At 34.4% G+C, this 27,360-nt stretch overlaps 1 protein-coding gene across 1 annotated transcript in view; it reads right to left on the minus strand.

Annotated features, from left to right (window-relative positions):
- Window positions 1-27,360, minus strand: part of LOC128995173 (calcium-binding mitochondrial carrier protein SCaMC-2-like) — a 59,084-nt gene that overhangs the window by 30,903 nt on the left and 821 nt on the right. The window contains exons 2-4 of the mRNA XM_054420096.1: window positions 24,896-25,022; window positions 23,734-23,821; window positions 17,625-17,736 (exon numbers count right to left, since the gene is read on the minus strand). Coding sequence (XP_054276071.1) covers window positions 17,625-17,736; window positions 23,734-23,821; window positions 24,896-25,022 — 327 coding nt within the window. The remainder of the gene's footprint in view (window positions 1-17,624; window positions 17,737-23,733; window positions 23,822-24,895; window positions 25,023-27,360) is intronic.

A 27,360-nucleotide genomic window follows, 5' to 3' on the forward strand; every position in this document is an offset into this window, starting at 1 on the left:
TCCGTCTTAAATGATAGGGCCAACAAAAAAACTGTATACATTGATTACAATACAATCTGAATTTGCAAAATAAATAATTAGTGTAAAAACCGTATCAATCAAAGATGAACAACCCAATAAAGACTTGTAGTAAGGTTGGTTAGCTGGACAAACAAAGTAATTAACTCTACTTAAATCGCGAAAATAATAGATTGTCAATCGATTAGAGTAAGCAAGTAAGTCATAGAGTAAGAACCTTGAATGAAATGTGACGTCACCAATTTTGATATAATATTATAAGGATACATCCTTTTCTGTACAGCGTGATTAATGATTATTTTAAATCAGTAATTGTATCAATTTTAGAATAACGAGCAAAACTATTTTCGATACCGTCGGTTGTAAATCTAAAATAATTACATGGTTTCAAAATTGTTATCAATTTATTCAGAAATTGTGTGAATATTGCTTAGCAATATGTACTTTAAGATATAGGATTGGCCATTAAGATTGTGCGTTTTCACTAGATCGCTTAAGTTACTTCCTATTCGTCTTGACTCAACGCTATATAAGTACAATTACATCATAACGGTGCTAAACAAACCTAGTAAAGCCGCTGAATTAAACAGGATTTAAAGATAATTATGAAAAAAATCAAGCACACTTTTTCACTATCTTTCGTCATACAACTTAATTAAAATACCTTTACTTTAAAGAAGCATTAGGACCCTTCACTTTGTTAACACGTCTTCATGCAAGAATATTTCACAATCAATTGATGTCAAACATTTTATTAGACTATTCATCCTTACTATAGCTGAGATAGTTTTTCTACGTTTACGCCCAGTTTCTGTAGGTTGCTATTGGATGTTTTTATTTTTATTTATTGTTAATTCGAAAACTTTGAATAATTTTAATCTAACAAAACGATATTTTTAGGAACTAGACCTATAAATTGTTCTTGATGATTACAACCAAAAAGTAAAGCACAAATTGTTTAACTAACCCCAAAATAATAACGAAAACATTCAATCGACACCTGCGCACTCAAACGTAAACAGACAAGGAACACATGTTCGATCTACTCCGCTTATGGAAAACAGTTCAAACTCGTATGTAACAATCTCGAGTTTTTTTTTTTTTTGTTATTTCAAAGCCAGTAAAATTTCAAAAAAGGTACTGTAATACAAACGTGTTAAAGGGAAAGCACGTAACCTAAATTTGTTCTAACCTTTGACAGCTTTAAAAAACTAATCAAATCACTTTGATTAGGTTTCAAGATCGGGTTTTGGCGGAGAGCTAAAACCTCGCGATTTGGAACAAGGGGGCATTAAACCTCCCTTCTACCCACACATACACAACACTCACAAATTGACAACCCCCATAAACACATCACCGACACAACACCATCCTCTACCTTGGCGAGCGAGGCGTGTACCCAGATGTAGAACTCATCACAGGCCCCAGGGGCGGAGACGAGCGGCGAGTGTATGGCGGACATGGTACTGCGGGTTGACGTTAGAGATGGAAGCGGAGGAAACGCCGTCGTCGACGACACAGACTATACTGAGTTGTGAGTGTTGTGACTGTCTGGCAGCGGCACCCCCTCCACTGTGATAAGCGGTGTTATCAGTACGGTAACCCTCTACGCGATTCAGTGACGTAGTGAAATGGTGCGTAACGCTATCAAGGTTTGGGGTGAACGTTGAAGTCGAAGAAAATTCCTGTAGTTTTGCCATCGAGGTTCTTGTCATTCGCCTATTGGGTCTGATGATTGGAGTGTCTAATGGAAATCGATCAACACTTAGGCTATCTTTTATATGTACGATCTTGTGAGTTGGGCAGACAGTTCATTTGGGCTTTTAAAAAATCAAGAAAACTTTACATCAATAATTCGACATATTGCAATTTACCTAACAGCTCTGTGCTTCACAATGTCAAAATTGAAAATAAGATGAAGTCATTTTTGGGAGCTCATCTTTACATTAAAAGTATTTACGTTTTGTACTTAGTTAAATAATAGTGCAGCATGACGAGAAATATAGTTCACAAGAGCAACAAGTGTTGTTTTTCAACACTCGCTCATTTTCAACTTGAGCTCTCTCTCGAAAAGAACCATTTTACGGTCTAGTGATCACGCGGGAACACCGGGAGTGAACGTTGAAATTTAAGTAAACACAGCCACACAACAAAAAATGTAAATTTTGACGATCTTCTTATCAAAAATTGTCCATAGAAGTGCAAAATACATAAAGATATGAACTTAAGTGAGTTATATGAAAAAAGACAAGGACTGATCGACGTGATCGTGGCCCTCAAAGTAAAAGAAACCCTTAAATTAGGCCTAATCAATAAATTTTAATTCAGTAATTTGCTCTAGTATAGTAATTCCCATAAAAGTGCAAACTAATTTTAAAAGACGTATTGTACTCATTTAGGGACAATGGGTCATTTAAACGATGCCTACTATTTTTTAGTTCCCTACAAGAATTTGATATTTTGACATTTTCGAGTCTAAGTTTCCCATTTGTTGACCCAGGTCGAGTTTAAGGTCAAGGTCAGGTCAATCTATGCCACTATCACATGAACTTTGACAGTAATAATGTCCACCATTACTGTCGTTCTAAACATTGTGAATTAAACGATAAACTGGTTTGCACCGCTAGTAAATTGATTAAATTCAACAAACCACACCTTAAAATTTACTACAACATAATTATTTAACCAGATTTTTATAAATATTCACAACAAATTGATGAAAGAAAAACATATATGGACATATTTTTTTTACGTAAACAAAATAAAATTACTTTTTGATCTAGTAATTCAACGCAATAATTGTTGCTCGTCTTCAAATTCATTGCATAATAAAATAAGTGCATTGTTTAATCAATAGCTCATTGCAAACATGTTACAGTAAAAAATTAACAAAACATTACTTTCATTCACAACATTGTTTATGCACAAAACGTGAACGTGACGTCACCAATGATCCCATTAGATTGCTAATCTCTGATTATCCAATTTTGCTATTTCAATTTCACGAACAATTTATTATGTCCGTAGATAAGCAAAGTTCGCGATAAATTCTGAATGAAAAGTCTAAATAAAACCTTGCCAGATAGCATTGAGTAACTTTTGCAATCTCTAGACAAAAAGCTGGATAATATTTTTGCATGTAGACAAATATGTTTATTCTTCATCAATTGTCGTCAAAAATTGGGAAAACAATTTTATCTTTCGTAACGCTACAATGATAAACGTAATAAGAAGTGAAGAAGTGTTTGATTTACTAAAAACGCTATAAGTAACACCGGTCAACAAAATTATATGAAATTGGCAAATACCGGGTATAAAATTCAATTCGAATTTTACTACCCTTGAATTTGAATTTTAAGGGAAGTATTCGTACAAACAATACGCTGACCCCATTTATTTAGAATTTTATTATCTCTGGACTTCTTAAAAATAAAAAAATCCACAAGTGTTTCAAATAAATCAATCATCACACCACAACTTTAATAGGAGAAAATTTGACATACGCTTTCAGTTATTCCGTTCAACTTTCCATTAATACCGGCCATTCCCAATTAGGTCTATAATTATTCTTTTCCTCGTCCTATTAAGGGAAAAATAATTACACATTTAAGCATGGATAGAGAGAATATTTGATCACTATGGCATTTATAAATGTATGTGGTATATACCCATAGAAGTAGCTATATTTATTTCTAACGGGGTTTCCTTTAGTTATGTCTAGTCTTAGTATCTTGGCAATAACATGGTTATGATTCTGATGTCTTTTCACGGACCCAGTTAGCACATCAAATACAGTACCCAAGCTTCAACATAAAGTCACTGGGTGGTTAGATGCTGCTAAAAGATTACTTTGGGTGGTTACTAGCACACTCGTCCCGCCCCTCTTTGTGTCAACTGTCACACAAATCTAAGTAAATAATGTTTACGTACAAAATCACCACACAAGATATGTAATGGTTAAATCGAAACGAAGAATATGCTTATAATTAAAATAACGACACATTTTGATAGTGGTTTTGTTATAATTGCTATTTATGATTTTAAATGTACTAAAAATAACAGGAACAAGACATTTTAAATGTCAAATTTTGATCTGAGACGAGGACACTGGTAAAGTGGTCCACAGCATGGAGGGTCCCGGGTTCAAATCCAACAAATCACCAATGAATTTTAGCCATATTTTAATCCCGGGACTAGTTGGTTAGGATCCCACCTCTATTAATCCAGATAAGAAATATTTTCGCAGTAAAGTCAAACCTTAGACAACCCTCTTTGCTAAAAACCATACAAAGATTGTTTTAACCTAAGACAACACGAGACAGTTAAAGATCATCAGTGCAATGCCAATGGCGGCCGAGTCAAGGTAGACCATACAAAAATAACCAGTGGACACTCTGTACTGTATTTATACACCAGACGTACAGTGGGGGTGATTCGATACTATTAAATACAGAATAGGCTACAGATGTATTGCTGTTTAACCTCAATGTTAGTGTGAGTATATTCTGCGAGTAAACATAACATTATGCCTCTTTATGTCTTTAGTGGCGTTTGTTTTACAATTACAAAAGATTTTCTTGTCTAAGAGACTTTTCAGAATTTTTTTCCAAGGTAGGTTGACTTAAGGTTTAATTTGGGCTACGAATCATGGTTCAACGGTGTTATCTCATAAATTTTGTCACTCTGAGCCAATTGGTGTTTGGTGGGACTTGAACCCGGATCTCCCAGGACAGAAGTCCCAAGCTCCAACCGTTGACAAGCCGTTCCCCACCTGATTGTATACAAGTATATCGTCCTCAAAACGATATTAGATAATCTTTGGAATTATAATTTTACAAAAATAACACTATTGCCTGTTAATTGTTTTATGGAACAAACCAGATGACCAAGTCGCGTTTGGAGTTGTTAAGAACTTGTTTCATAGGTAGTCATCATTGAACCCCCCACCCCATGTTTTGTCGAATTCCCTTCAAAAGTTGATAAGCATGTTGGAGACACGATAGACTTACAACCCTTTCAGTTAACTTAAAAAATTGTACACACATTTTTGTCATAATTTCAAAGACTTAACGGGTTAAGTGTAAGAAAGGGCCATGTGTCCCTAACTTTTGCCTGTATAAATAAATAATATTTCATTTAATTTCATTTCAAAGACTGCTAATGTTTAACTGTGAATATCATATACAGTTCGTTATAACATTGCAGTAAAAATTCATACTAATCAACTTTACTTTTAGTTTTCTGTTTAAATTCCATGAAGCTTTGACAGTAGTTTATGAGGGTTTTGTGTTAGTTCTTAACTTCAAGTATTTATACAGTGATAGTGCTATATTATGGTTATCTATATCGTTTGTAGCCTAAAGAACCAATCTGCTGTTTAGCGATGATAATACAAATACACTATGATAATGCTTAAGAAATATTTACAATTGGAAAAATTCTAACATTTTAAAATATTCCAAAACTTTTGACGTAAGTCACAACTTTTTTCTATATTTATAATTGATATTGAAAAATTTATTGTTTTTCAAGGACAATTTCAGAGATGAACTGCATATAATAAGGAAATATAATTGGATAAACTTTAAAATATATATTGTAATGTTTGTACAGTATAACAAGAGTGCAGTTTTAACATGTATGTCAGTACACAACTTGACAACAATACAGGGTGATTGATATAAGTGTGCCAGCCGTTTTATTCAAAAACCATAAGAGATATAAAAAAAATTAAATGGTAAGTGCCTTGGATTTTTTATTTAAAAAATTGCAGTCAAGTCAAACAAATTATTTTAGCCGCCATTTTTCCAATATGGCCGCCAACTTAGATTTTTCTTATGGAACACCCCGTATTTTATGATGCATTCTGGTAGAAAATGTAATTTTAAGACGATTCTATTCTTGTGATTTTTTCATAAACCTAACCGTTTCAAAGATAATAATGGTTTAAGTTGTGAAATTTTGAATGGATTTCTAATAAAACAGCTGGCATGCTTAGGCCTTTATCGAAATTCTTTCTCATGCAGAAATTTCAAAACTTTAACCATTATTATCTATGAAACGGTTAGGTTTATGAAAAAAATCACAAGAATAAAATCGTCTTAAAATCACGTTTTCTACCAGAATACATCATAAAAAACAGGGTGTTCCGTAAGAAAAATCAAAGTTGGCGGCCATATTGGAAAAATGGCGGCTAAAATAATTTTTTTGACTTGACTACAATTTTTTAAATAAAAAATCCAAGGCACTTACCATTTAACTTTTTTTGATATCTCTTATAGTTTTCGAATGAAACGGCTGGCACACTTATATCAATCAACCTGTATATGACAGGTGACATACTGACATACTGCTTTGATCAGCCAAGCGTCTAACAGAAATAAATCAAGCGACCTATCGATAGTTCGATAATCGAACTAGTCAACACTTGTTATACTTTAAACTATCGTTAGTTAAATTGTAAATTTTAGATCTCTGTATGCATATTATTTGTTCATCTAGAATTTGAAAATTCAGAGAAGATGGGTGTCGAAAAATATTGTTGAACATATATGAAAGTTATTTCCTACAAAATATACAATTTAACCAAACATAATGTCACAATTCGAAGTGGAAAAATATATAAGTTCATAAAGACCCTTTCAAAATTTTAGCGTTAAGAAAATCAAAATCAGTTTCACTGTAGAAGGGTTATCATGTAAATAATTGTGTGAAGTGTTCAAATATCGGCTCAAATGAAGAAATCATACAACCAAAAATGAAGTCAGTAAAAAACAGTTAATACATTCCAGATTTTCAAATTCACCAAATAACTACAACAGTCACTCAGGAAGAAACTAAATCTCCTTGTGGAGTTATTCTGGAGAACCCGATCATAAAACTTTCCGTATTCCCAACGAAATCGCCAAAGATTTCCTCTGACTAGAGTGTCTTCCCTGTACAACTGACAACTCTGTGAACTCTCATTAACGATTCCCAGAACAGCTGTTTACAGTCAGCTGTGAGTGACGTCATCGGTGTTATCTCCAGGCCAGGGCGAGGGCGTCACATGACGCATACAACGGTCTATTGGACGTCGGACTGCGATCTTTGGAGATACGCGAATGTGTAATATGTCCTCGATCGGTGGATTTTAAATTAATAGTGTTAAATCTTGTTTTTTCTCATTTTTAAAATTTTTTTCCTAGATATTTTTATAGTTGAGGAGGAGTGGTATTAGCTAGCCAATCACATTTAGGTTAAATACACAGAGCCGTGTTAACATTTGAAGACTGGTCATAAGAATATTAAAGACAATAATTATTTTTCATTGCACGTAGGCGTACGAGTGAATTTTTTTATCTCTAAAGCCATTATGTTGTGGTTCTTATTTTTTATTCTAATATGTTAATGTTAATAATTTTGCTAGTGCATTGTTATATGTGTATGTTGATAAAATTTGCCATGTATTGTGCCAAAATGAGATTGGCCTGTAGTTGGCACATGTCAGATTATTCAGTTGGTACGATTATCAAACAAATTATAGCATAGTTTGAGTTAATTTAATTCCAAACCAATTCAATCCAGCTTTTGAACCCCTCTTTTTCTGTGCACTATAGATCAAGAGTGTATTTTATATTGGAAACGTCTTTACCCTTGGCTGTTTAAACGACCACTAAAAACATTTACAGCACTTCCAAAGTCGTAATAGCTCTTCAAATCCAACTAGAACGTATTAAAGAATCCTACAAAAAGAAAACGGACCTTTCAACACCTTAACATCCAATCAACAAACTAACTACCTCAACTAGGGATAGTTTCCAAACTACGAGATGAAAGTGAGACTGTTGAAAGCGAGTGGAGAGAAACCCAACAAAGGTTCATTAGCAGTGTTGATTGCCTGGAAGAGCCAGGGAATGTGAATATGGCGGTGCATTCAACATTCAGCATTCACAACATTCCACCAGTGAGGTGGTGACGTCACACCGATGTTGCGAATCGGGAACAATGCAACAATGCACTGCCAAAACTGCAGCGACAATCCAACCATCGACTCGTCGAGGAGAATGAATGGACTCCGAGGAAGAAATGTTCTATTGGAAGTAGTGAACCACTCAGATGCTGGCAAAAGTTCAACCTAAACAGTAGAGAACCACAAAAGATTCGTTGGGCAAAAATACGACAACTCTTTCCTAACAGCTGATTACATAGTAATTACTGCAAATTTTCGGAGCAGGTCAAAAGACCCAAAATCCATAGCCATCAGTAAAATTTCAGTGGGATTCGAAAAGTGGTCCCTCGCCAATTCTGGTACATGTAATGGCAAAGCAAACATTTTGAAAGAAAGATTGTTCTAAACATGTACCATAAAACATCTCAGCTCCTAATCAAAAGAGAATAATGCGCTTTCAGTTTAAGGATATAGTTTTCTCCCTTATTATACTGTACTTTATTGTTAGAAAGAGAATTCCCTTTTAAGAAGACGTAATTCACTAAAAAATAAATCACGTAACCATTATAACTTTAAGTAAAATCAAACATTGAAACCTGTTTCCGTATCAATATTCTAAAGAAAAAGCTTTATGATAAAACCAATTTATACTAATGACCGCATAGACAAAAATAATTAACGCATTCCAAATTCCAACCAAACCTAATTTTAGAATGAAAATGCTATCAGCAAAATCTAACGTGTTTTACAGTCTCGAAGGTCAAAATTGGACTTAATTTAGAACAATTATCAAAACAAATCCTCTATTATGAACTGAAATATCTTTTCATTAATGCGATAGTACATTTTTTCTGAAGCTGTGCTAGGTGGCCGGTCTCTAAATTGCAATGTTTTCAGTTGCAAAATAGCAAAAGATTTTAGATTTTAAAACATTTTTGAAATATTTTTGTCTATTGTTCACATTTCACAACGGCTCGTATATCGCCGCTCCAATGGAATTAACCCGACATCACAGGATAAACAAAACACGATATTCTAATTGGAGGTCGCTGATCTACAAAACTAAGTCAACATTCAATGTTTACCAAAGTTACGTTTAAAACCAATGATCTGCCTGAATTTAATTCAAACTAACCAAATCTCAGTTTATACTTCTTAGTAAAAAAATATTCTCGTTGCCTCTTTGGATAGAGTACACTCAATAAACAAAACAATAACAAATGATGAACTAAGTTGTTGTTATTCTTATTCTACTTCGAAAGACTGGGAATAAAATACAAACACGAACAGATATAGCGATATTAATCCTACGATTTAACATAAAAGGGAATTAAAACGAAAAATATTGCTATAGTATTTCTGAAAACGTGTAAAACGAATCGTTTCAAGCCACTTTCAACATGTTCTACTAACAATAACAAAATACATCAAACGTAACCCATTCGAAGATCAAAGGGAATATTTACATTTTGACGTAGATATCGCATACTCCCATACATCATGTTGATCTTGGGGAATTAAACATCTTTGACATTGGAGCGGATTTTAAAAGCGGTCCACAACGAATTGCAGCAATTACGTTTCCAATTCAGAAGCTAATCAGTAAATCAGTTGAGTGAAGCTTGCCAACTGTCGGCAATTGTTTGGCCAGCCTAAAATAACGAACCGCTGAAGGTTTGGCGTTTGCATTGACTACGGATTCACTACCAAAGTAGACACCAGTCAGACATGTTTGTCAGCTGCCGTTTTAATAGGTTAGGACAGCTTTATTTTCATAATTTCCCACGAATATTTTTTTTCCTATTCAAAATACGTATATAAAATTAAAAATAGTTACTATAACAAAAGGAAATTTCAAATAGTGTCTTCAAATAAAAACCAAAGAGCATTGAAGTCAAGTTGCAATCTTCAACAAAATCCCTGTCCAGTCAACTGCAATGGAGCGGATTTAACCGGCTTAGTAATGAATACACGAAGCTGTCCACAACCATGCTAATTACTTTGCCAATAATCCAAAGAATTTTCTTACAGTGTTACATTCTAAAGGTTTCGCCACAAATAGGAAACCATCGTCCCCAATTCTGTTCAATAGAGAGTGTCATATATTACTTAAAACTCCCAGGGTGGCAAGAGAGAAGATGATTTAGGGGTGGGAGATGAAGGATTTCCGAGAATCGTCGCCGTATTCAACAGAACCAACAATACTATATTACGACGAAAATATCAGCACGTTTAAGAACATTAAACACTCGAAGGCACAACGTCTACGGTAACACGGGCCAATTGGCAAAAGCTGTTTCACGTGTGTCCGTCTGGTGCCAACTTAATGTTCATTAAGATTGAACTTTTCCTCTTGGAATCAACCGTGGAACGGCCAATTTCTTGCAAGGGACGAATTAAAGGGTTACTGATGTAATTTTGAAACGTGTCCATAAACGATATTTACGACGAAGTTTAAAATTGCCCATATACGGCCTTATTATGTGACGTTTTTGTAAATACAGGGTGTCAGAATTGAAAATTTACATCGTTATAGAACAATTAGGCGAATATTTAGTGATTAGGTTATAATTAGGTTAATTTCCATAACGCAAATCGTACAGACGTTCAGTATAACTACACCTCATAAATATACATGTAATATCTAAATTGGGCAAGTCTCGTAGGTTAGTTAAACAACCTATATTAGTGAGAATGACAGAATAAAAGCAAAACATTATGTGCAAGTCGCACACAAAGCAAACTTATTGACACACATTTTTATTACTTTTAAAACCACCTTGCAAAACATTAAACACGAAATTCCGAAATTTACACTATTATACATATTTCCAAAAAACAAACTTTTTCTCTCCCGAGTTGGCAACCTTGAAATGGCGGGCTCGACGAAGGCGCGGCAAACGCGAGTCTGTGATTGGTCGATCGTTGTTGGTATGACGTCACGGGGTCAATTGTTCTACGAGGTTCTAGGCGCTCGTACAATTGACTTGATTGTTTTCCTGTCACACCACTGACCACTCACTTTCTCACATTGACTCCATCAATCAACCAATTGTTACTGGGACACATCGCACTGGATACGACTGAACTTGTTAAACCATCAAGTTCATAAGTTTTAATGATGTAATCTGAGTGGGAAACTTCACTTAGATTGCTAAAACAGTTTTTTTTTTTTTACATAAGATAGTATACTATATTATTGACGTTCATATATCCCGGACTAAAATGGCTGAATGCTTTTCCTTGTCAGTGAGGAAAAGAGGACGACAACAGAACTATTCTAGACTAAAGGAAAACATAAGGACATTTCACGGCGTCACGTTGGCAAACACGATGAGACAATAAGTGACCGGTGAGTCGCAAGCTTATCTTTCAAACGAAGTCAACTACAAGAATAGTAAGATTCATTAAAATGTTAGGTCATGGACAAACTGTGTGTATTAACACCATTATTTATCAGGCAATAAACACTTTCCTAGCCGAAGACACTGATTTTAGTTACAAATTGGATACTGAATAAACAAGAATGTTATTGCAATCTCGAATTCTTGAATCAGAAACACATACAATCCAAAATATTAAACTTGCTCGACTTTTGAACTTATTTATATTGAGGCCGAAGTACGAGCACGCGTGGAAACAGCTGACCCAAAACTGGGATTGGGTTCAAATCAAAATTTTAAATGCAGGACAAAAGGCGGGAAAGATGGCGTCCGTCACGTGGTCGTAGTCTGTCACGTGGCACAAGCTATTTGACTCAAGGTTTAGAGGTTATGTTGTGTCAAAAGCCTACACACATACTCCGTTTGAAATTCCAAATGATGAGTAAATAGCCCCAAACTAAACACTGTTTAGTGAACAGAAACGACACAATTTAACTCTTTTGAACAAGATCAACATATGAGAAGAGTAAAGACATTCAAAGAAATTAAATCAAATCTAAATATTTATTTTGCCTTTTTACACAATTCATTTAAGCTAAAAAAAACTAAAAAAAACTAGGAGCACAAAGTGAAAGAAGAATAGTAACTGTAAAAAATGTCTGATTTTGATTGTCACGTTGTAATTTGCATTTAATGAGTAACAAGAACTGCACATGACCAACCATAGATTAAAGGAGTAGACATACCTTAATAATATACTCCACTGACTGAAATTATGTGAGAAAAAGAATAAATAGAGCCTTTAAAGCATTCAGTGTTCTAAAAAAGGTATAGCGAACAAATAGTTTTTCACCTAAAAATAAATTTAAAACTTTCCAATTTTAATGTAAATAGTATGCCGCTCTATAGATATGAAACCTGGAAACTTAGCAAAGTTTTGACAACAAGTTTTAACAAGCTGCAAACGTGAGAAAGTGCAAGAGAAGACTTTTGAAGATAAGGTAGCCTGAAACAATGACAAGCGCAGAACTGTGGCATCACTCAAAACCAAGAGCCGGTTGAAAATCAAATGAAAAGAAGGAAATAGAGATCAATAGCGCACACATTTGGAAGGGAAATGGAGATGTGGCTAAAGAGGTATTGGAGTGTAACCCGGCTGGTAAGTGGGAAGACCAAGAAACACGAGGAAAAGGAGCTGAGTGCAAGCAGCTGAACTAGAAAAACTGGGAAGGGATCAAGAGAGAACCAACCAACAGGGTCTGGTGGAGACGAGCAGCAGAGGCCTTAGGCCCCGGGTACGATACAATTGGGTCTCATTTAGTTGCGTGTAAATTTTTTGAGGGTGGCCACAATACGTCTGAGCGGCAAGCGGGGGTAAGCGTTCATGGTTCCGAGTCCAAACCGATTTTCACCAAAACGCTGCTCGCCACTCAGGTGAGTCATGCTTCAGTTCTGCTTAAAATGTCAGGAAAAGCAGGAAACCTGCAAACCACCAGCCAAACTGAAGAAGACAGAGGTGAAGTTAAATGATTCAAATAGAAGTTTTAATAAGTGAGGTGCAGTTCAGGGAATGTTTGTGGAATGACAGGAGTGAAGGTTTCACAAACACTACAGTCACCAGAAAACTATGGGACAATTTGGAGCTGAGTTTTTCTTTAAAAGAGAATTGTCTGATAACAACAATAGTTGCAATACGTCTTGCTGGTAAACAGTTTGTTTGCTATCTTCGACTAAACTGACTCATACAACGGGGGAAATTCGATGAGCGTTATAAATGTGCTGCTTGCTGCTTGTATCGCAGCCACAATTTAATACATGGTTATTTGAATTGGCAACTGTACATTATGAAGTAACTGTCAGCGTAGTTTAATAAGATAATTACAAACACAACTAGAACTAGCTCATACAAAATTTATTCTCAATCCCAAATTAAATCCAGAAATTCCAAAGGAAACAATGAGACTAGAGTTCTTAACCCAAACATACACATGTCTCTAGAACGCACCAGATCAGACAGTGACCTGACCTAGACTCCAGGTCAGAGGTCACAGTCAAAGTTCAGATCAGGTCACTTGGACTGAGCATTAGGCTTTGACACACTGACGTCAACTTGTTGATGGCTCTTTTAATTACCAAAAAAAGTACCTGGCCTATTTGTTTATATTCCTGAGTTATAACCGACATTTCTCTTTATTTAATGTGCAAGAGCATAGATTTGTAGCTGCAAAGAAATTATTATAATACCGCAACCTTCATTAAAACTTACTCGAATGTATTTATGTGTGCGATTTTGTTTACTATTAACCTTAATTCAAGAAATTCTTTTAATGGACTGTATATAAATAAAATCATTTGTCTAGCAAACAAAATTATTTTCCCTTGACATCTTTCTTTAATTTACAAAATAACTTCTTGATCAGCATTGTACGTGTTATTAAATTTGAGGATAGTCTAGATATTTTAAAGAATTGTAAGAAAGGATATGTAATGAATGCTTGGGAAGAATTGTATATTTATAAGGAAAAATGTAAAAATAGAAATAAGTTGATTAATGAACAAGTAAATTTCGATTCCAGTTGTACTTATAAAAATGTACTGGCCGGTGTTTCCGGAAGCCAATAGGGTATAAGTAGGGACGCCATTCAAGATTCTTGTCATTCGCCTATTGGGTCTGATGATGATTGGAGTGTCCAATCGAAATCGATCACCACTTACCATCTTTTGTATATTTACCGTCTTGTGAGTAACAGTATAAGCGTAAATATATGTTTTAAGTGTTATAAGACGTATCTTTATTTACTTTCCGTTTAATTTACAATCAGAGGCATATATGGGAGACTCCCCACTTTCCAATATTCAGTAAAAAAAAATACTAAAATTTAGTTTGGCATTCTGTCCTTAAATTTGAGGAACTGTATTGCATTTAATTTTAGGTGATTTGTAACTAGAATGGACCAGTGTTAATTTTTATTCCCCGCGCAGAGGTAACTTTTGCACATTTTTCTTGTTGGGTGTCCATGACATGACTCAAAGTGTGTAAATATAAATGTGTACTGCAGTTTTTTACATTAAATTTATAAGTTTTACTGGCGTAGGATAGGGTACATATGATATACCTAAGTGTTTCCATTAACACTAATAGTACAATTATGAAAAGTGTTTTCTATAACAGATGACAGTAATTTCAATGTTTCTCCCTGAGGGAATTGCTAGTTTTTTATGATTATAGGGCAGATCACAAAAGCCCTCAAGACGTGTTGTGTAATGAAGGAATAAAATACCCTTTGGTATACAGTACCCATAATTGCGACAGATTTATCGATCCATTAGATCTAAGGTTCAATATATGCTTTCTAAGCTTTTGTATGTAACTGTAACTTGCACTAAGGTTTGGGAGCAGGAACTCTGCTTTATTCTACAAACATTTAAACAAAATTAACTTTTAAGCTTAGGGCAAGATGCGATTCAAACTTGAATTTTGCTCATATGGTTACCACGACCAAGCTAACTGTCAAATATGGGAGGGACCGGTTAGAAAAGTAGTGAATAAAGTAAAGAACAAGGTGGATTTCTTTGATCAGCCTGGTGTCAGATTTGAATTTGCTTAATGGAGCACTTTACGGACCAACCTTTTATATTCTCGTTGATTAACTTACAATTATTAAGTACAGTCATAAATGTTGTGATCCCGAGGTAAGTATAATCAACTAAAGTCTTGAAGAACTCATGAGAAAGGCCGTTAAAGAAACTGTGAATGAGAGCGCAAAAACGGTTGAATTTACTTTAATCCAAACTAGAGGCATATTATAGCACGTACTGCGTATGTATGTCGTTGTGGACGTAGTTCAACAAGAATTCAACAAGAATCCAACAGATAGCAGCAATAAACAAAATTGCTAGCAGGCCCTCAGTATTGCCAAATTTCGGAGCTAAGTACCTGGACCCCCGGGTACTCCATTAAAAAATACCGCAAAAAGGCGTCAAGCTCATTTTTGAAGTCAATTGTGTAGATAATGTAGGCCACACTCCTGTTAAGGTAGTCAACAGAAGATGGAACCTGGTTGGTCTGTCTTACGCTCCTTGCACACTACACAATTTCACCCATAAAAGAAAATATCAACAGGATTTTTTATGGGTCTGTTGCTTTCATACTAAGCTGAGTTTTAACTGAACAAGTCAAACTCAGATCTCCACTCCACCAGATAAGTTTTTTATATGTTTTTTGGGAAGTATTGGATAGTTGAATATGGATCACAAACAAATCATTGCTGTGTTAATGTTTAGCTGACGTAGAAAAGTTTAAAAAACCCTGGTCGTGTCTACTGGGTTCATCCAATGAATAAATAAACGGTATCAGCATTCTGACACATACTTTCTCCCATAAGTTTGTCAACAACCTTTATCATGTGTAAGCGGTGAGAGTACGGAAATGGGATTTGTACAATTTTCTTCAGAATTTAAAGGACTATAACATACTAAATTTTTATCAAAATCGTTCGAGACAATTTTGGGAAAATCTTTTTTTCCGTTATTTTATGGGGTTTTTATGGGAAAATAACATAATTTACAATAACTTTTGAACCGTAATTTTTACAGAGATGGGATTTGTACCATTTTGTTCAGAATATAAAGAACTATAACACACTAAATTTTTATAAAAACCTTTTGGGCCATTTTTGGAAAAATCCTATTTTTCCGTTATTTTATGGGGTTTCATGGGAAAATCCCCATTAAAAATAAAAATTTCAAAAAAATGAAAAAAAAACTATCAAAATTGTAAGGACCATAACATACTATGTTAAATCAAAACCGGATTTTTGTCTAAAATCCTATTTTTCGTTATTTTATGGGGTTCTTATGGGAAAATAACATAATTTACCATAACTTTTGAACCGTAATTTTTACAGAAATGGGATTTGTACCATTTTGTTCAGAATTTAAAGGGCTACAACATACTAAATCTTTATCAAAATCGTTCGGGCCATTTTTGAGAAAATCCGATTTTTCCGGTATTTTATGGGTTTTTATGGGAAAATCCCCATTAAAAATCAAAATTTCAAAAAAATGAAAAAAACGCCTGGAGATACCATGGATTAGAACCTACATACCAAATTTCATCGAAATCGGACCTCAGGTGTAGTCTCTAGCTCTGTACACATCCAGACACACAGACACACAGACACACAGACACACACACACACACACACACAGACATCACTTCGAAAACCACTTTTTTGGGTCTAGAGGGACCCAAAACAAATATATCCACTCAAAACTCAAACTCGAAAATTTTGACGAAAACAATACTTTCTCCATATACTATGGTATAGGGGGAGAAAGTAAAAAACGTGAAGAAGTGGGGCTGTTTCAGGTCCTTAGAAAAGAAATATATATCATGGTCAAGACCAGGTCTTTCTTTTAGCTAATCCGTCTTTATAAATGTCTGAAGATTTTTCACATAGCACAACTTTTGATTCAACTAGTGAAATTAAAACTTCAAGGTTAATTTAATCCATAATTTAAATTATACAAACAGAAAAGTAATCAATAACTTGGTAATTTAAACTGTACAAACAAAATAATTCAAAACTACACGCATTGAACTGTACTCGGCGATGGCTCCCGGACGACTAAACCACCCTGTAGTGTGCAAGCAAGTGCTCATTTGGTCAAGTTTTCCATTGAACTGGAGACCTGGTTTTTCCCTGGCTAAGAGCTGGCCTCTGCAGTTGCATCGGCCGGGCGCAACCCAGGAAATAATCGAGCCCAATTTGTAACCAGCTGATGTGAAAGGTCCCATATGCTCTTTTAGTCAACTACAAATATCCGCCTGTCAGATTTTTTCACACATCAATCTTTGCTTTAGGATATTTCTATTGTAGATCGATCCAAGTAGTTTGTACGCAAGACAGATCTCTTAAAGACAACCGGAGGTATATCGCCGTTACAAAAAAGTTACTCTATCAATAAATCTGTCAAAAATTATGCTTCTTCCATAGTTAGTCGATACTTAACGAAGATGTAGTAAGAAGTCAGTGACAGTAGTCAGTAGCGCCTATGGACTACGAACTCGAAGCAACAATGTTGTAGGTTCACATTCCATTGCTGCCGCTAATAATCAACAGTACACTACACTTTTGTACTGTACCAATTCACCCCTTGCATTAATTTATACTTCCCCCACCCAAACCCATGATATGAATTCCAGGTTTAAAGATAAAACCAACTTCTATAAAGAAAAGGTAAAAAAACATTTCACACAACAAACCATGCAAGAAAGTTGAGGTACTCACAGTCGAGTGTCTCCAGTAGAATATGAGCTCATGGATGTCAGTTGACGGAGCGTAGAGCAGGAAGTCTCTCCACTCGTTGAAGCTGATCTCCAAACTGCCATCCTGGTCCATTCTGCAATCACAACCATTGACTTAGTGAAGAGATACCTTAAATGTGGATACCCCCCAACACCGACCAGCCAAAAGCATGTAATCTTATAGGATTACAAAACTCATCAATGTCTTAGAATATCAAGTATAATTAGTATGCTTAGAAAATATTTTAAACACACCATACATCGACCATACACTTTTTTCAGCTTTTCACACCTTGCAGGCTTACTACACTATTTTATGTCCCTCCTTCACATCACAGCTGTAGCTCGGAACCGTTTTACAAATTACTTCAGGCGTAGCGGGTCGTTATCACTTAGATAAAATCCATTGGTAGTTGGTACCAATTCGTTACAAGGCAAAAATGTGGTTCGGATTCCACTATAAACTGTAGGTCCCTTAGTTGTCATTAGCTGTAAGGGCTATTAATTAACAGCTGTGACTAGGAACATGTCGGCCTTAGTCACTAACAAGACTACAAGATCGCGCCACTCATCCTACACTCATCTCCTCACACTTGGATTAAAAGACCTACATTCATATGGTCGCCACTTCATAAGAAAGTATAGAGAAATAGAATATTTCTCTGAAAGAGACTCACAAAACTATTTTCTAATTTAATTATAAGTGCTACAGCTGTTTCATATAGATAGGATGTTTAACCTAGTGTTGAAAAGTCAATGATGGAATCGATACAGATGTTATTTGGATGAAACCGATAAAACGTATTTAACTATTTATTACTAAATCTTATTCACTGTTGCTACCGTTTGTTGAATAAATAAATAGATATATGTTCAGATTTCAGAATTTTTCTCCCCAGTTATCTTAAATTGCAATAATTCATTATTTATTACCCTTTACAGTGTCATACCTTGCGTAGTTCACACAGACGCTGAGTAGAAAAGATTTTTTCTCAATGCTTAATATGCAATCATATTTCAGTTAATTACAAACAAAGAAGCTTAAAACAAATTAACAGCTTGTTTGTTAAGTGAAACACTGCAACTGACAAGAATTTCCATATCTTTAAGTGGATGAATCACACTAAATTTGAATGAGTAGCCATGAGATATATTTGTGTACAGAATCATCATTGACTAAGCAAAACGTCAACGTCTCTTTAGTCATGATACGATTTACATACAGCTATGTCTATTTCAGTAATAATTATTTCGATAAACTAAAACAAACATTTATTTTTATGATCAATAGGTTAGGCCCAGAATACTTATCTAAAAGATACAATTGGTTGTATTAGATACTGTACTACTTTAATATATTTTTTAAACTTATTGGAGTTTTCTTTATCTTTATTTCCTATGAAAATCCTTTAAACATTAAGCTCAATAGTTGTGATTTTTTAAATTCTTGCCTGTGAAAGATTACTAGTGTGTTTATGTTTATGTTTATATTTTTATCAAACACAGTAAATTTATTTATTTCATACTGGGCTATTAATTTTTACAAAAAACTCACTTTACTACCCTCCCTGTAGTAGCAAACCTAGTTACTCGTCAAACCTAACGTAATTTAAATAGACAAGCTGTAATTGAAAATCCAATCAGGTAAATGAAAATTGACTTAGTTAGGTTTGCTGCGGCGGGGGTATTTAGTTGTGAAGAATAGATTAGGAAAATATAACTTTATAAGTTGCTTATAACAAATATGGTCCAATTAATAATTTGTCTCATTAATTTGGATTAACTTTAAAGAATGTTGAAAAAAATAAAAAAAAGTTGTTGGAAAATATTTTTGCTAAAATTTTGTTTTGAAAAGAATATTCCTCGGAGTATGGATTTATCAGAGCTAATTAAGTAACTGAGGACTTGGTCCATTGCCAAAGCCAATTCTCAATTTCACATTTATAATTCTGTTTTCAACGAGAGTATTGGATAAAACATCCAGCAACCTGAGGTAAAACCAATGTGTTTTGGTCTGTTCGGAATTTAAAAGCAAAGTTAAACAAGTTATTCAGTGAAGGAAATCTGATAATGTAAACCCAGCTTATCACCTTGTGATAAACAAGTACATCTAATTTCATTAACAAACCTTGTTTGCACATGATTGCTAACGAGTTAGACATGTGAGGGAATAATTATTTAAATAAGCAAAAATTTATGTTACTTGACAGAACATGAGTTAAATCTATTTTTCGCCACACTACATTGTTTTAATGGAGTTTCCCTAGAGGGACAGTTTTTTTTTTTTTGTCCGGAAAACAGTGGTTTGCGACCTGCTTAATCAAATAGAATTTCATTACTGACTATAATAATTGGCCATGAGAGGTTAAACAAAAACATAACCTCTCTTAGAAGTTATTAGCAGTGATTAAGTCCTTTGGCCAGTGGGTATATACAGGGTGGTCATAAATTATTGTACACATTTTAAGATGAAATAAATAAAAAACCAAGCAACATACAAACATGGAAATTTGTTCATTAAATAGCAAATTTAAAACAGTTTTATACAGTAACTACAAAAAATTAATTATAAAAATGTCAGCAATTATGAAAAGTAGTTATAAAAACACAGCCAAAATCACCTAAACTGTTATTGTAAGTTATGTTCTTTTGAGATGAGGACCCTTTAGACTGTATGTTGGACACTTCCCAGTTGTTCGAACTGACTGTATCACCATTTTATAAAATTTCTACACGGAGAATTACGGCTGTACTCTAAACAAAACCTTCTTCGAACAGTTATTGCAGATTTACTTTCATTAAACCAAAGACTTTGCATTTTATTGAACCCTAGTAAAATTATTACTTTTAAGTCAGTTTAAGGTTTGATTCACCAAATATCATACACAGCACACAGCTTGTGTAGAATGGTCCATTGTTGGTTTTGCCATGCTAACTATGCCATGCTATCCATGCTGTATATGCCACAACACGAGTCATTGAGGAAAAAAACTTACACAAACTGTTTGAGTGATTTTTACACATTTTTCATAACCGCTTTTTACAATTATTGACATTCATGTAATTATTGTTTTGCCGTTACTGTATAAAACTACTTTAAATTTGCCATTCAATAAAACAATTCCCAAGTTTCTAAGTTGCTTGGTTATTGGTTTATGTAATCTTAAAATGTGCCCAATAATTTATGACCACCCTGTATAACAGATTATAATTTGTACAGTTTTATTTTTTAGTGTAATGTTAGTTAGTACTATGGCCCAAAATGAGTTTACCGTATGGTCATATAGTAACAACCATACTTGTCCAGTAAACACATATTTTACGGGTCAGTAAAGTTGTAAACGATTAAACTGGTTAGGAGCAACAATCAACATAAGATTGTATTTGTATTTGGAGGCAGAAGATCGAGAGAGATGGAAAGCAGTTGTTGGTGCGGCCAAATCCCGCCTTGGGCATAAATGGCCATGGGAGTGAGTGGGAGTGAGTGAGTGAGGAGCAACAATACGAAATCCAAATAAATTTTCAAAATTAAGAAAACCCACGATTAATATAAATTTATTTTGGTTCTTGATAGTCCAGAATATCTTTATTTAAAGAATTGATATTAATGGAAACCTACTGAGTGTTCTGTTTCCCTTAATAAGCCCCTAATATTTCACCTACAACTAGTATATGTAGAGCAATGAACGTTCTAGGATTACGTCCTCACTGAAGTTAAAAATTTTTCTAATTATATTTGTGTGATTTTAGTGATTGTAGGCCTACTGTGGTGGGACATACTAAAGAGAAAGTCTGAACAATCACAAATACAATCTTACGATGAATTGAATCATGTATTTTTATTTTTAAGTATTTGTTAGAAAACATATTGCTGGAGTTCCAACTGAAAAAGACTGATCGTTTAAATCTTTTGCATTTAACAAATATTTGTTTAGTTTAGCTAAACTATTTTTTAAGTCGGTGCTTTCAAATATATTTGGAACAAAAAATACTCTAGACCTGAATGGAATCGTACCTTAAAATTGTTTACAACTGTTCCATAAGAAACAAATTAGTCTAAGGTGTAATTTCTTTTGATTTATTGACGGAGAATCTATGTTTTAACAATTCAAGTACTGATACATAGAATTTAAAGATATTACAGACAAAAAATTAAACATAGTTTAAATTCAACAATAAGGTCCAATGAAAAAAAAAACGGAAAATGGCCAGAAAACGAGAATGAATGGACAAACGGCAGTGACCTTGAATTCTGTACAATGTATTCGACCATGATTACAAGTCTCAACTGATTATGAAAATTGCAAGCCAAACAATTCACAAGTGTTCAGGTAGTAAACAAGCACATGTCTGAAATGTTAGACTGGAGAGAAATAAAATAATCAATTTTAACTGTTACTTTTATATGGTGAGTATTTGTGTCCATCACAGTTACTTGCTATGGATTTGAACTGTAAAAAATCAGAAACAGCTGATTTCAAGGAACAAATAAACTACCACTGTTACGACACACTTGTAGACTTAGAGAATTTCCAGTTAATTGAATTTAGATTCAGACAGTTTGTATTCAAAGCAATAAGCAAACAAAATATTGTCAAACAATGAGATATCAATTATATGTAACAATTTACTTGGTATTGTTTGGTCGCTGGTTCTTCTGAACTCATATGATTGAAAGCAATTTATACTTTGTATAACAAAACCCTGGTTTAAACCTCAATATAAAAAAGGTTCCCAGTATAACAAATTTTATAGTAACAGTATTGAGCTTCAAAACGCAAAATTACCATCTATATAACAAAATATTCCGTCACAATCTCAGTATCAGAGAAACACTGAGAAGGGAACAAACTGGACCCCTCAAAGGGGATTTAAAGTTTAATTTATTTAAATAAAATTAAAAAAACAAAACAAAAAATAATCGAATCATGAGAGTGCCATGACCACTTATTTTAGTCATGATGACTTTGTAGTATGCATATTACCATTAATTTATGATTTCTTAAGCTAATAGTACTGGTACTACTTTGCTTATAATAACCTAGACGTATAAAAATCATCATATCAGCCTCTAAAAGCCTGCATAGTTTAATCTTAAATTGTTATTAAATAATCAGATTGTTAAGTTAGCCTAATAGTAAACTATTAGCATTTTACTAATCACTTTAGGCTTGAAATTCATAAAAGGATGTTGTCATCAAAGTTTGGAGATTTCCTCCTAAAATGTCCACAAAGTCTTGTACAAAAGGTAGGCCTAAAGTATCCTCTTTTCATTCTGGATTTATAACCTGTTACATTTGTAAAGACGGGTTGCAGATAGAACGGCCATTTTTTATATTCACCTGTCCGAATAACCTGTGGGCCCAGTTTTTCTTGTCGTAAACAATATTTAAGCACTCTTAAGTCATTTGCTGTGTTTATTTTGAGTAAGAATGTATAAAACAGTGCAAGTTATAGAAATCAATTTTTCTTCGATTTAAAACTCTTGCATTTAGACCATGTGTCCTTGTCTTGGAAGGGTTAATAAGCGCACACAACGAAAACACATTTTGATATGAATAAAGTAGCATGCATTACGAGTGTTAGTATGATCTTGATATGAGTTAGCCCATTATGTATTCCAAAACACCTGATTGAAAAACACCACTTTAAAGTGCACTGTCATCAGCTGTTGTGACTAAACAATCACACTAGCTCAATTTAGAAACCTATCATCAGTTGAGAGTTGGCTTCTTAAATTAAATGTTGTTACAAAAAATAAAAATTCATGTTAATTCTGTTTGGAAATTTAATTGCCTTTGAATTTAGTTGGACTTGAAGTTCAAACTGCAAATATTGATATTATAACAAAATGAGTTAACTGCAGAAACGGTAGTCGTACAAAATTATGTGATTGGAAGGCCTCTGCTTACAAACATGCAGATTTTCAATTTCAAGAAATGCACATACATTTCTCACCCTACACACCATCCTAATTTAGCACGATCTTAACCATAAGGGACTTAAAAGTGGTAATTTTCAATGCAGCGGTTTTGAAAGTTTTACGGGTCGTACACAAAGACAAACATGCATGTAAGAGCAAGCGGGACTACCTCTGGAGAAGATTCTTCGCCTCATAGCTGTCTATTTCCACACCAAGCTCTTTGAATGCTCTTATAAGTTCCTCCAAGTCAATCTTGCCTGTTCACACACAACACAACTATTCTACACACCGGTATTAGAAACACATATTCTATCGTAACTATGTTAGATGGTCAGTTTTTTAATCCATAACGCTAAATAGCTTGACAACCAAAATATATAGACAACAAAATGAAAAAAATAAAAAAAAAAATAGTTTTAAATAATTTGACTAATAGTTTTGTGTATAAAATAGTAGCCAACTATGAAGTGTAATATGTAGGCATGTTGGGCTAAATTAGGCCCTATGTAGGCTTAATGGATAAGCTTCCACAGTCAAATATTGCAAATGCATGGTCTTTCGGCATCTACGAGTCAAAATCTACAGACCATTTCCATTCACCGAAGTTTCAGACTGAATGTAGTAGGCAAGAGATAAACAAAAGCCAGTTGACGTATCAAATCACTTGATCAAGTCGACGATGGAAATTTATATAATGGCCGAAAAGACAGTGAATGTAAGCATTTCGTTGATTTTGACACATTAGCTTTTAAAGACCATGAATCTACAGTACCGGTTCCTATGTATTATAATGTTTTACCAATGAATCATTTAAAATATTTGCTGTTACTACTAAAATTTTACACCTTAAGGGAAGTAAAAATAAATTTTAAACTTCAACTTAGACTTTTCAGTCACTAGTAGTTTGTAATATGATTTTAACCTCTAAATTACCAGTTGAAAAGTTTTGCTTTCATTTCAAAATGAAAACTTGTTCCCTCCTTAAATGGTTTTGAAAAGAAGAACCCACCAAGATCACTTCACCCCATTGACTAGCTAAGTTTAAGCTATTAGTGGGCCTACATGAAACAATTATTTTGTACTTCTTTTAAAATAATGGAAACACAATTCTTAACTTAAATTATCAAGAACTGCTGATAAATATATTTTACTACCGTTATCACAATAGTGATTGTATCACAAAGCAGCCTCGTATTAACGAAAAAGCAAAACAAAACTTTACATAAGCTAATCATATAGCCTAAGTTGAAGATTTTGATAGTTCTATTGTTTTACGAGTGTACTATAGCTATAAACCCATAAACATTAAGGACTATCACTAGATAACGTACCATCTCTGTTCTTATCAATATGTGAGAATCCCAGCCTGAGATTCTTCTCGTGCTCTCTTACGTAATGAATAAATTCTGCCAGAGAAATGTCCCCACTTTTGTTGGAGTCGGACCTCTCCAGGAATTTCTGGAAGAAAAAATACTTAGAAACATTTTTAAATTTGTAAAGAGTTCCCTGTTTCAAGAACAAATTATTAATTTTTAATTAATAATTTAGGTTTACCTTATGACTGCCAGGTTCTTGAAGAATGTGAAGATATGAAGCCCGATGTATATTTCACCACAAATTGTGGCATCATCAGGAAGAGAGTTTGTAATTGTCACTCTAAAACACTATGATATTTATTCACATTATCGGTTGACGGACGATTTACGACACAGGCGTAGGAATCTGAGTATGTGCACAGACCGGAGACGCTACATATATCACTGTCTGACTGTCCCTGATCCTGATGATGCCACACATATGGCAAAATGTACATTGGGCTTCAAATCTAACTTACATTCTTTAAGAACCTGGCAGTCTAAGAACCTGGGAGTCATAAGGTAAACCTACAAAACTTATATCAATAAAGGTTACTTTTGTATTACAAGGAGGTCACTTATTTCAGAGGGATTTTTTTCGGAGACCAAAAATACCTACAATTGGAACATAGGCCTACTTTAATTGACTTGCAGTCCAAATTTGACATAGTACAATTAGCGGCCTTTGAGTTCTGCCTTCGAGAAGGCAGCGATGTCGGCAAGGATTGAGTTGAATGCGTCGCCACCGCTAGCTGCCACATGTACTCCGCCAAGTAGGTATAAAACGCGCTGCGACGGTTAGGTTGGGTTATCATAAATATGTTTGTAGGACTTTCCTCATTCCGTTATGAATCAAACGATACCACATGAGTCATCACTCAGGTTATTGACCCAGATACAGACAGGTGATACACGCGCTCCAGACAACGATCTGACCTTGGCCTACTTGGAGGAGATTTGGCAGGCGAATGTATGACTCATCTGGTATCGTTAGATTCATAACAAAACAAGGAAAGTCCTAAAACATATTAATAATAATCCAATCCAACATTTAACTGCCGTAGTGGGTTGTATAAGTGTGACCTCCGTAGAATATGAAAGAACCCAATAAAGATTAATCAATTCTGAACATGTTTTGAGAGAGACAATTTTTGGTTAGGGATATCAAGTTACTCTCATTGTGTTATCAATCTATAAATTTATAATAGGTACTTTTTAAATAAAATGAACGATGATTAGGCCTAGTTATATTAATTTTTGGTGACACTTAAAATATCTTGATTTATAGTGTAAATTTGATTGGATGATGACTTGCTTGATTTTTTTTATCAATCAGACCTATTTAGAAAGCCCAAATAAATGGTCTACAACCAAAGAATGAATAGCATAAAAAGGGACCTCTTCTCCTATGCCAAACTAACCTAAATAAAATTTTTTTTTAATGGTGTGAAAAAAATTACGTACCGTAGGTACCAAGTGGTAGGGCCAAAATATACATTTTTAAAATCTTTATGTGGATTTTAACTGCCAAATAGCCTACAGCTTGTGCAAGTCTTTAAGGCACTGAGATTTCCTCGCCAAATTTGCCACCTGTACCGTACTTGACCTGTTGCGTTTTTGGTTGGTGCAGCTGGAAAAATCTGCTCAGTCTAATCTCATAAAATAAAATAAATCAGCCTAAGTTAAATAATTCAGTTCAAAGGTTGTACCGTAGGCCTAATGTTGTAGCCTACAAGGGCCTTTTAAGCAATCGTCAAGAAAATTAAATCAAATCTAGTTTATAAAGCGGCCCACACACTAACTTAACTTAAAATTAAGTTATATGTGCATGGTAAGCTATGTCAAAAACAGACAAAACGCCAATATAAGATGGGGAACACCGTGCAAGCAAGTCGCAGCGGAAATCAAGACCAGTTTATTTTTTGGTGTGCCGTGCTAGTGTGTAGGCAGTCCTAAGACACTTGGTAGTAGTTTAACATCTTTTGAGGTTAGGTTTGAGGATAGACAGCTTGTAACGTAAATGCTTAGGCCTATGAGTGTAGGCTATAAGTTATTTGATATTAGTTATAAGTAGGCCGAGTTCAGACCACAAAATTGCCATCAATATCGTCCAGCCTTATACACAGTGTAGGCCTAACTAATGTTCTGGGAGCATGTAGGCCTAAGTTACCTAGTCTTAGCTTGAGAAAATCTAGCTATTCTTATTTTATAATGTTGTCTGCGGATGGTGGTTATTTCAATGCAAAATCAATTTGAAAGCCTTCCATTCGCTACCCAAATAAACAATCTATCACGGTTCAAATGGCTTTTTTGATAGGTAGGGGCAGGGTTGCCACCTTACGTCAGGAAGAAATCGGGACATTGCCCCCCTCCCACCCAGATTAACATAAGCTTAAATACAGACATAAGGAACCAAAATCGGGACAGTCCCGGCAGAATCG

This window comes from Macrosteles quadrilineatus, unplaced genomic scaffold (genome assembly GCF_028750875.1).
Source record: "Macrosteles quadrilineatus isolate MER2022 unplaced genomic scaffold, UCM_ALF_1.0 Scaffold_5__1_contigs__length_97177068, whole genome shotgun sequence".
In the NCBI taxonomy this organism is placed as follows: domain Eukaryota; kingdom Metazoa; phylum Arthropoda; class Insecta; order Hemiptera; family Cicadellidae; genus Macrosteles; species Macrosteles quadrilineatus.